This window comes from Lissotriton helveticus, chromosome 10 (genome assembly GCF_964261635.1).
Source record: "Lissotriton helveticus chromosome 10, aLisHel1.1, whole genome shotgun sequence".
Lineage (NCBI taxonomy): Eukaryota > Metazoa > Chordata > Amphibia > Caudata > Salamandridae > Lissotriton > Lissotriton helveticus.
In genome coordinates, this window is record NC_136071.1 from 489728023 (window position 1) to 489740383 (window position 12361).

The 12361-nt window shown below is 41.1% G+C and overlaps 1 protein-coding gene across 1 annotated transcript in view; it reads left to right on the forward strand.

Moving 5' to 3' along the window:
- The window catches only part of MAPK8IP3 (mitogen-activated protein kinase 8 interacting protein 3), a 683833-nt gene that overhangs the window by 507490 nt on the left and 163982 nt on the right, over nt 1-12361 (forward strand). Inside the window, exon 24 of the mRNA XM_078662972.1 lies at nt 2014-2162. Coding sequence (XP_078519098.1) covers nt 2014-2162 — 149 coding nt within the window. The remainder of the gene's footprint in view (nt 1-2013; nt 2163-12361) is intronic.

The window sequence follows — 12361 nt, forward strand, 5'->3', positions numbered from 1 at the left end:
TCTTTCCTGGGCCAGGCAAGGCTTTGCTTTTGACCTCAGTAATAGATATTTGTTGGCCCTATAATCTTTTCTTAGCTTACTAAATCATCCATCATTGTTAGAGTCTCTTGTCGTTTTGTGTTTTCTTGAGGGTTTGATCGATTTGTTTCCCAGTTGTCCCTGTATAATGCTTCAATGCGATCTTAACTTGGTGCTCATTTACCTAATGAGTTCACCCTATGTATAAGCACAGTTGTCCTTTGCAGCAGCTTACTTCAAAGACTCTGTTCTTTATTGCCATGGTCTCTGCTCAGAGTTGTCTTCAGCTGTAGTTTTGTTTGTTCTTCCTCATTTTGTCTGCACTAACTGGTTCTTAGGACTAAGTTCTTTCCTGCTGAGTTACCTTCTTTCATTTCACCAACTTTCTACCCTCCTTCTCATACTCCACTGAGGAGGAAAATGTAATTACCCTAGCTCTATCCTCAGAGGGCCCTCAGTTTTTACTTTGACAGGACCAGCTCGTTCAAGGTTGATAATCAGCTTTTCCTTGTTTTTGCAAGTTCCAAGAAAGTCAAGGCGATTCAGAAGTGGACCACTTTCCTCCTAATTGGATATGATCTTCAAATGAAAGAGCCTCCTGGAGGCAACAGCCACCCCGCCCCCTTTCCACTACTTATTCCATATCCTCTTCACTAGCCAGGTGTATTCCTGTCATCGATATCTGCCGGGCTGGGAGTGGCCTTTGATTCACACTTTGACCAGACATTATTTCTTTCTCTCCCAAGTCCACAGCGATGGCCATTTTACAAAATCTGAGATGCAGACATCTGGTTTGACCATTGCTTCAGACCCACCACTTCAGAGGTTCTGCTTGGTATTGATTCAACCGATGAGAAATTCGGAGGGTCAATTTCCATCAGAAGGACAAGTTACTTACCTTTAGTAACATCCTTTCTGTCACAACTCTATCTTAACTGCAAATTCCGGCCACCTCCTCGTTCTGAGGTGTGGTGTGGTCATGCGATTTTGAAAAGGTCCCAAGTTAGTTTTTTTGTACATTGCAACTTCTGTGAATCTTGTTGGTATTTGTATAGCCACTGGGGGCGTGGAAAAAAAGGTTTAGATACTCACATCAGTGAGCCTGGGTGGCACCATATTGATTCAATGATGTCATATCCAGGGGTGGGTCCTGGAGCCTGAGCCATGGTGCCACCTATTGGCGTTGTGGAGCGTTTTCACTTTTCCAGAGCCCAACTGACACCGAGGGGAGATGAAAGAGGTGAGGAATCAGCAGCTAGACAAAGAATCCAAAATAACTATCATTCCTGAAGGTAGAAATCTCTTAGTATCATACTGCTGTGTCACATAAAACGTGTGTGTGTGAGAGAAGACAACTATCGAGAGTACCACAGTTGTATGTGCTGTAAGACATGTTTACCCTAACACGGCCCCTGGGTTCTGAGGGAAAAAAAATGATAGTCACATCACCTTGTTTCGCTGGGAAACAGAGGAGCTATACAAAGGTATTTGGATAGCCTTTCTGCCTGTTCCTGGCCTGAATACAACAGGACAGACATTAGGAATGTTGAAAAACCGCCTGTCCTGAAGTGCTCCCAACAGATACCAATAAGAATCGATCGAAGCAAAACAAAATACACAGCTTACAGAAAAAGAATACATGAAGCAGCAAACATTAGAAGGAGAGTGGCTTGAAAACTTCAGGTTAGGAAGAAACACAGCCAATACTTCAATACATTTATTATTTTTCAAAGCACTAAATGGCTGTTTTAATGAGGCCACAATTTAAGTACAGATCAATACATCTGGGCTATCTGCCAACAGAGGTTGTTTCAGGTGTGCATTTTAAGGCATGGAGTATCAGTGGGTAGGTTATTTTGGGATTGATCCTTGGCAGTATTTCTAAGTTTTCTTAGGCTCACATAGCCCAGAATGTGCTCCTAAAATAAAGTAAGCGTCTGACATGTTTCTCTCCTATATACTCATGGTCTCTCTGACACCCTTGTCTCTTTGCAGATGGCCAGTGGGACTTAAGCAATTACCACCTGATGGACCTGGGCCACACGCACCACTCCATCCGCTGCATGGCAGTGGTGTACGACCGTGTCTGGTGCGGTTACAAGAACAAAGTGCACGTCATCCAACCCAAAACCATGCAAATTGAGGTAAGGTGGAAATGAAACAATGGCGGAAATTAGAAGTAGGCCCAGACGGACGTTTCTAAATACACTAACACTCTTAAGCCCTGGTTACAGGTGGAGCACACCCTGCATTTTGACCCTAATCAGTTTTGGCAGGTCAAATCTGGTGAAAATCACTGGGCGGAAAACATGTAGAATAATATGATAAATGTGGAATTCAGTGTGAAAAACTGAAGTTAAAGTTATATTCCTAATTTCCCATTGTAAAACAGGGAATAGGAAGGATTTCATATATTCGATAAATATTCCCACCAGCGTCGTTATTTACAGAGGGGAATATTTACCTCACCCTATTTCCTCCCACTCTGAATCAGGGCCTAAGTAGAGAATTTACATATTACCGTACAGTTCTACATAATGACCAGCGTTATTCAAGTTCCCCCCCCCCCCTTGTCCATTCAGGCTTTTTCTTAAAATAATGTATTTTTTTTTCTTACCACTTTTCATATGAACAGTTAAATCTGTTTACTGCCTTTGTATGTCGAAAAATGTATCCTTTCATTGGTCTTTCCTGTGTTTTCCTAACAGTATGTGTCCTCACTGGCTAACACTAAGAGTGCTTTTTCTGTCAAAATACTACTTGTACTGTGTCTATTCAATTTAAACCTTGAATGTTCTACATCCCTTTTACTTTTAGTGGACAAAGTTGTTGGTCTTTATTCATTTGCAGTCGGTATGCATACAGCAACAAAAATCACATGTATTAGCATTGAGAGAGGGTGTGCCTGTGTGCTAAATTGTCAAGGATGTTTAAACTCTAAAGTTTACTTGAAAGCTCATCATCGGAAAATGTGAGGAGCAATGAGTACTGTGGAAGAAATAAGTAAAACAAAATCTCCCAAAAATGTTTTTGTAAAGATCTGAAAAATTGGATAGGTATTGGTAACAGCGTAAGGTTTCACAAAGATAAACTTAGACCTGAAGTCTAAGACCCCAATTTACAACGGTAAACCTGGACCTGAGACCTAAGGCACAAATCCGCAAAGTTAAACTTAGTCCTAAGGCACCAATTCACAAAGTTAAACTTAGACCTGAAGTCTAAGTTTAGACCTGAAGTCTAAGTTTACCTTTGTGAATTGAGCCTGCAGTGTCGCAGGGATGAATAAATCACTGCAAGTGAAACGGTAGGCAAATGGGTCAGGAATAAAAAGTGACAAGATGTGAAAATGTTTAAATAGTAACTAATGTTTTTATGGCGACTGATGAGAATGTTTGCTTTGCTTGTTCTTTTATGCTGTATGGGAAATTACTTTAACTGTATATAGGTATTGTATGCTCTGTGCTTTTTATGATTTTGTTCATAAAAGCCAAGTAAAGACAATTTTGACGCTTTTTGTATATATGTTAGAGTAGCATGCAAAGTACTCACAATGCTTGCGTGGAGGAATGAATCCCTGTAAGTGAAACACTAGGCACAAGTATGAGCAGTTGTTTCAGTTTACTGGTAGAGTGAACCACCAGTCATGACCTGAAAACAAGCTATAATTTCAAAACAGTTTTGGGCTCTTGAAATTAATGTACTAAGCGAAACAAACAATTGGTTATAAAAATAACCAACTCTGGAATATTCACACACATGGGGCTGTATTATATACAGTGCCCTGGGAAGCAATGGGCGCTTGCGTGCCCCAGGGGCACTTTGGTATTACAGAAGGTGCTGCAGACGTTTGTGCGGCCCTTCTGTAATTCCAATAGCGCTGGCCATTGAAAAAGACCAAGCCTAAACCTGGTCAGCTCATATGTGCTTTTTACAATTTAAAGATGTGGCTCAGTGAAAGGAGTGGACATTAACAGGAAGTGGACAGGCACTCTAGGTTTCGAAAGGGCAATCACTTCTCTAGAGGTAGAACTCGGCTGACAAAAGTTTTCTTTAGCCCATTTACTGCCAGACCTCACAATTCCCTTAGGGGGGACCATACAGGTCACTCCTACCTAGACTCTGAGAGAGGCCCTTAATGTACTTGAGCCCAGGAATATGCAGAGACCTATCTAGGACATACAGTCTTTCAAAATCTCCTCATTTAATTAGGCAGAGGGCCTTCTCCAAATATCTAACCATAAAGAGAAAGGGCAGAATGCCTTAATATCTGTTATATACCCCACGCCCAGTTCTTCGTGCACTACAAATATTGGTGCGCTATGCAGGACATCTAAAGACGTCTTAAAAAACAGTATTCACGTCTGCACTTCGGCCTGGTCAACAAACCTCCTGACCCAACTCCCATTGACTGCCTTCCATTTAGTCATCATTATTTCCCAAATACTCTCCTGTGTTTATCAACAGAAAAAATGAGTCTAAACACAGTTAAACATATCCTGTCTGGAACAGTTGTAATTACTCTAAAACGTCTTTGCACAAGCTAATCCAATCGTGCAATATATGCAAATGATTTGCCATACAATCCATAATAAAGTGTCTTGGTGCATAAAAGATTTAAGAAAAAACATTATAAATGTATTAAACGTTTCGCCTTAGTGTAAATTAAAAGAGAAATACATTGAGTCATCATTATGTTGCCAACTGTTTTACTGCATTTAGTGACAGAGGAAATAAATCTATACACTATTACACATAGTTAATCGGTCTGGAGCAGTTGTAAATATGCCACAGCCTCTTTGCACTTCCTTATGTTCAAAATCTTCAACAGAGGTGGTAGTATCTGTGTTCTCTGTTCCCTATACAGCTCACAAACAAGAGCATAAGCAGTTGGGATTGAGGCATGATTGAATTACATGGGCACGGTGTCAAATCTTTTGCAGTAAACACATTAGAGGGGTAGAACACCGAAAAATGGGCCAGACCAAGTCTGAACCTTAACAAATAATATCTCTGGTGGCGTGGAATCTTTAGCAAATAGGGCTTAATGTTAGCTGTTGTACATAAGGGGAGGTATGCCATCACCAACCCCTTCCTTAGTTCACTATCCTGCCTCTTTTCGGCTACCTGGTTTAAAATGTCTCTTTTTTACCAGAGGTCCAACCCAACGATTTATGGACGTAGGATTTGTGATCATATCAAACCTGTCAATCCTTTTTTACATACATAAGCCATTTAATCTGGTTTGCCCTTGAAAGATTTAAGCAGTCAGTAATCACTGATGTGTTAGTGATGCTTCGGGCTTGCCCAGACTGACAGCCAGAGCAAAGTGGATGCAAGTTTTAATACATCTCCCAAATATTGTGGTCCTAATTCCATAGAGGAATGCTGCAAGGGAGAGACATAAGTCTTTGCAGAAATTTGTTTTCACTAGTCTGTAATGGCGAGTAATCAGTATGCAACCAAACCCCAGTGCCACAAATGCCAATTGATATGGGTCTAGCTTTATAGATGGTAATCGCTGCATCTAAGGGCATAAACCATAACTTAGAGGCAAATTCGAATAGGGGCACTATAGCTATTTCAAACTGCCTTACCCTTACACACTTCAGATGCATCTAAGTATACTATCAAACGTGACCCACTGATAAGAAAATGTGGGGACACATTTGAGGGCAGTGCTACCAATGTGTAAAGGAGTTAACCTACTACATGGTTGCCCCCAGACCATGGCATAACATTTAGCTTTATGTGTAGAAAGACCTAGTTCGGACATAAAGGCCACAAAGCTGTCTAGAAGTCTCTGGAGACCCTTTGCCCGTTCGGGCCACATTCACGCAGTCTTCCCCGTACATAAGTACTTGTAACTGATTTGACCCCATGTGGGGCGGGTAGGCTGCAGCTTCTTTCAGACAATCCTCTCGGCCGTTAATATAAAAACTAAAAAGAAAGGGTGTCAGCACACAGCCTTGCCTGACATTCTTTCTAATCTTTATGTATGGGGTTCATTCTCCTTTTGGCCCATACCTAATCCTGCCTTCTACGTCTGCATGCAACTGGGAAAGTACGTGAACAATTTTAGGATTAGCACCTTTACTTAGTAACATAGTCCACAAGTTTTCCCTTACAACATTATCGAAGGCTGCACTTAGATCCATAAATGCCAGAAAGAGGCAACCCTCTTTGCTGACCACATATTTACTCATCATTAAATGAAGATTCCGACACTGGTATGCCATCCCTAGGCCCTGTCTAAAGCCATTTTGTGCAAGAGTTAAAATTGACTTTTCATTTACCCAGTCTTCTAATTGATTTAACAAAACTCTACCCAGAATCTTGGCTGTAGCGTCAAATAGGGACATTGGCTGGTAACAATGTGGGTCACTTCTATCTCCCTTTTTAAAAACTGGAACACTAGTTGCCCTTGTCCAAGATTTCGGAGGTGCTACACTAGTCGCACTCCTAAGCACATTCACCCGTATTGAGGCCCAAAGTATCAAATTGTCTTTAAAAAGGACAACAGGGACCCCAATTGGTCTTGGTACCTTGTGGCTTGGGCATTTGTTTACCGCTGAAATGACATCCCAGAGTGCAATTGTTAGCTCATCTGTACTTGCTAAATTAGCTCGCTCTATCATAGAGCTATGTTCAGTGGATACCTGGTCATTATAGTCATAAAATGTAACACAATATTTGACCCAATCATGTTCAGAGATAGTTACCTCTATACCAGTGCCTTGGTTACTAGAAAGGAAAGGGGCATTAACTACCTACCAAAACTGAGTCTAATGGCTTATTTATACAGCATCCTACATTTCCTAACCTCTGATAGAACCCTTGTGGAGCTTTTTAGAGCATGTAAAAGGCTGGTATGGGCTTGTGAGCAGGTCTTATCAACCCATTTGCTTGACCTCAATGGACGGTAGCACTTAGATGCTGTTAACTGCTCTATTGCCTTCCCTTTTTTTTTTTTTTTTGTTAACAGCAAGAGAAGTGGAGAAGAAGAAGAAAAGAATACATAAACAAATACAAAGCAGATCATTTCAAAGCTTGAAAGGAAGAGTCTTCTTGAACAAAATACATATCATGCAAATAATATAACAAAAGAGAAAAGTATTACAGAGGACGCCATAATAACATATTGAGTTATAAATCTGAGAAGGTTTAGTATTCTAACATTCTAAATAAAATTACCCCAAATTTTGTTGAATTTACATAAAGATCGAACCCCACGAAGCCTAGCCAAAGCCGCCTCCATATTATAGATTTCATTGACCAGGGCCCACCATTCCATTATATGTGGGGGCTGAGTAGAAATCCAAGCACGGGCGATGGTCAATTTTGCACAAGATAGTTATTAGGGACTGTTGGGGAAGAGAGACGTCATGTATATCTAATAAGATTAAAGAAGACGAAAGAGAGGGTGGTCTAGTCAATTTTAGTTTCAGGGCTCGATCAAATGCAAGCCAAAAATCATTTAAGATGGGGCAGGAGAACAACATATGCTCTATATTAGCGCCAACCAACGCACATTTAGGGCATTTCGTGCGATCACTTGTTGGTTGGAGTTAATCGGAAGTCTCAATTTCAAGTTCCATTTCTCCGCCAATTTGGAGCAATCATCAACTCCGTATGAAACAAAGCAGCTCTACCCTTCACTAATAAGCGATTTTGTTTTGAGTGAGTATAAATGATTCCAAATGTCCGAATCTAAAACCTCTAATATCTTCATCTTACGAATCAGAAAGTCATAAATTTGCATATATTTAAACCTCATCTCCTCGGTCAAATTATATACATTTTTAAGTGTGACAAAATCTAAAAAACCCTGAGCACCGTAGAGATCCGCTAATGTAGTGATTCCAAAAACAGACCATGATTTTGCTTGAACATCATTGAAAATCCCGGGAAAGCCAGGGTTTCCCCAGAGCGGTAATTTGGGGTGAAAAAAAAACGTTTTACAAAAAGACAGGATATTAAACCATATTTTTGCAATATCCCTTGCCGTCTTAAATCTGACCCTTTTAAAATAATTAGGATCATTCAGTTTTAACAGAAACATTCTGGCGTCTGATTTTAACAAAATAATGTGATAGAAGAGTTGCATTTCTGGAATAAGCAACGGGCGCAGACGACTGATAAAAGTGGCCCAAAAGTATAATTTGAAATCTGGAAAGTTGAGGCCTCCTGTATCTAAGGGGCCTTTAAGTAACTTTAAAGATCTACGTGCTTTCCTATACCCCCATATGAAGCTGCTGAATATTCCATCGAGTTTCTTGAAAAAAAGGTTATTTAAAGCAAGCGGTATAGATCGAAAAAAATAAAGAAATTTTGGTAGTATTTTCATTTTTATCAAGTTGATTCTACTTATAATGTTTAAGGGTAATTTATGCCATTTGTTGAGTAATAAAACTGTTGATTTCACTAGAGCATCGTAATTTACTGTGATGATATCTCTAATTTTAGCTGAAATTTTGACCCCTAGATAATTGGCAGCTTGACAGATTCCGGAGACAGAGTCCGGTAGTTTATAGTTGGCCACTATTTGAGTTTTGTTTATATTAAGCTTATAGCCTGAAACAGTACTAAATCTATCCGCCTCTATAGTTATACCTGCCAGTGCTTTTACAACATTAGTGGTATATATAGCTATGTCTTCCGCATAAGCTGTAATTTTCAATGTATGTAATCCAGATGTATATGGGACTATTCGTGCCTGAGATTGAAGAGCGGCTAAAAAGGGTTCCATTGAGAGGGCAAACAGTAGGGGGGATAACGGACACGCTCTATTGCCTTCTCACAGATTCTGCGAAGACGCTCCAAACTAACCCCAGGTTGGGTTTATCACTGAGGCAGACCTAGAAACAGATCCCTACAATTCACTAGAAGCTGCGCTAGAAAATCCTTAGGTTTAACATCCCGCCATTTTCATTGTATTCCCCCATTTCTTGTGTATATGATCGGGCAGGCCATCTTTCCAGATTTACCAAGGGCAGCCCTAGACTTAAGACCAGCGGGTGTGATCACTTATTGCACTGTTCAGAATCTGAAATGTATAGCTCTTTCTTACCCATGTCTTGGACAATGCAATACCATTTATTGTGGATACTATACCTCTGCCTGTGTATATTACCTTATATAAGGTTTAACTTGCATCTAAATCAGTACAGAGGATAAGATCGTAAGTCTTCCGAAGCCTATTCAGTTTTTCACCACATGGGTTATGGACAAAATGTGAAAGATCAGAAAAATCGTTATCCACAAGCTACAAACATAATCATCAGCAATATATTAAAACCTAAGACTGAAGTTGCCTCCCATAATATTACATAATATTATTTCAAACCTGATAAAACTACAGCTAGGGTATATGCAAATGAGTCAACAATTTGTACATTGCTGCTAACAAAAATTATTAAGTAGAAGTTGATGAGTATTATAAAGGTACCCCTGTAAGCGTCAAACAAATAATTTGAAAAAAGGGGAGTCCACATAGGTCTTCACTACCTTGGCTGCCACAGTGGGGCTTATTAAAGTTAGAAGGCCACCACTATGATGCGCGGAAGAAGATGGAATTGCAGGTAAGAACACAGATAAAAAGAAATTACATGCTTATTGGACCATGACTAAGTATCCTGGAAGCACACAGTCTGCTGTTTTGATATTAGGGTAACCCAGTTGCTATCAGACAGTTTGCTACTAATATCCGTCATGTTCCAAAAGATGACACGCATATCAGGGGGTGTAACCACAATGCCTCTTGTATCTTGCTCTTTCAAACTTTTCTTGGACAGTTGACCAAAGTTATCCTGTCTTTTCGGCAATGGGCCAATAGAATAATCAGGATTGGTTGCAACAGGCATAACCACTGAAGAATCGTAGAGGGATAGTGGAATGGCAGTGCCTGTATCCTGTTCCCAGCATCAGATAGTACAGAGTAATGATTTCTTTATAGTAAGTTGGCTAGGTAGGAAGTTTGACTTGCCCAGGTCAGAAATAATACTTATTGTCTCTGCATTGCCTGTACTTCCCATGGATGAGTCAGATATGAATGTGGAAACATACCTACAAGGCAGTCAGTCAACCTCTTCCAGGGCAGAAAAACAATTATATGTGGGTATAGTAAAATTCCTGCTGCTTTCTGAACTATACATAAGTCCTGCCTTATAAAACAAACCCAGCGGGACCAGCTGTATTCTCCGGGAAAATCTTTGCAGGTTACCGTGCCTGTCCAAGATGAACCCCATTAGACCTGTGCGATGACAATTATTTACAACACAATCACCTAAGGGAAGTGCTAAACCAGTAGATCACCTTATTCTTCAGCTGATGGTCTGATTCCACTTGGACTGAGTCCAAAGGAGGGACATTATTCAGGACAACTACATACGGTGTTCACTCCAGGGGAAGCTGTAGGACATGAAGATTTCTGCTTCCAGCCCTGTCTGATGGGACAGGATTTGATACTGGTAGAGGGGCAGAATTTCTACTAGGACACCATACAGGACCTGTGGGAGGCTATGTTATGAGGACCGAGCCTGCTGGGTTAGCCTGCAAAAGTCCCTCTCCGCAACAGTTTCCACAGTTACACTTGTAATCAGGGGTGCAGTTTCAACAAGACAAGAATCTCGCCTTCTTGTCGTGGGTAAGTCAGGTCATTTGGATTGAACATATGTGAGAAGCTCCTTCAATACTCCTACAATGCTATAGCAATGGGGGTCAATAATCTAGCAAGAACCCCTTCTATATGACAAGAATCCCCAAGGGCACTCGCTGCATTTTCCTCATGCACTTGCACTTGAAACTGCCTCTTAGGCCCCCTCCTTGTTTGCAGACTGGACTGGTTCAGTGCACTTCTTCCCACAAATTTTTGTTGCATGCACCATGTGAGATCAGCTTTTTTCCTTTTATTTGGTGGAGGAGGCTATAGTGTCCGAGTTTGAGCTTTTCCCAGTATGGAGCTGGTGTTCCAGCAATGCTGTGGTGACATCCAAATCCCCCACAAGCACACAGCAGTTCACCGAGTCAGGGATAATTTCATTAGGTTCAATAACATAACCCCCTACTTTGTGTTGATCGCTTCAAGCTGGGTCAGTTTTTGCCGAAATGAAATTCTGCTTGTCACCAGTATGAGGTGACAAGGATTTCCTGGAAGCCCCCAGTCTCTCTTCTACAGATTTGATCTCAGAACTAATTACCGACATAGCAGTAGTCAAGTAGATGGTGATTAAACCTGGCCCCCACTTATCAATAATACTTGAAGCAATCCCATTAGCTTTTCGCGTACCCATTGTTCTTTGGTGATTAGGTCTGTTAGTTGAGATTTGGTGTCTTTGCACCAAGAAGGGTGGCCCAGCCCTGCCTCCTCTGGGTGCTGATGGGCGCAGATTGGCCTGCCCATGGCACGGGCACGCGAGTGTGAATCTTGCACTGCAGGGGTGTCTCAACCCTTGTAAGGGCTACAGGGACCAATGGTTGCTGCCCTGCTACCTCCTGGCGGGTATATGCTGCAAAGACTGCTGGAACAGGTATTCATCCTTGCCTTGACCACACAGTCTGAAATGCCTCAGCTAGAGCCTCCCAGTAGTAGGGGTCAACCTTGAAGCAAGGAAGGCTCAACCCATGGAGGTAATTAGGCAACTCAGAAAGTTAAGAGATGCCACAGCAGTGGGTCTATAGGCTTAATCCATAATCTCCAGTCACAGCAAACAAAATTCAAGCTCTGAGTACTAGATTCTAAGAAACATATGAAAGTTGTTCACTAATGCCAAACAGAAAAACAACTGTTGTAACTAATGCTAGTTTTGCACCCTAGACACTCAACAAATATACCTAAAATCAAAGGTTGAAGGCCACGTAGAAACAAGCAGGCTTTCAATATTTGAATGTGAATCTGGAGGAAACACAAAGTACTCCATAGTCTTCTTTCAGGGTTCACCCAAAAGTGCCTCATAACAGCAGTACGCCCAGGAATCCAGCAGGAAAGAAACACTGGTTAATCAAGTCTTCTACTTTCTAACTAGAACAACAAAATGTATTCCTATCTTACTATGTTTTTGATTACAAAGGTTCATATGGAAAACCTTCCACAGATTATGTTAATTTTGCCTACTAGAGATGTTTTTCAGCCTTTTAGTGTATATACAGCTGCTATTCCTACTGATTCTACATCACAGTTATACAGCCATGGCATGGGTTTGCGACTGCTGGTCTTCTTTCGGAATGCTGGCCTGGGGCAAAACAAGGATGGCTGTGGCAGGCTTATATCAAATTAGGGAACTAGATTGCCAGGTCCTCCTTCACCTACATTACCAGTGGAGAAAGCCCTTATGGTGACACTTTTTCC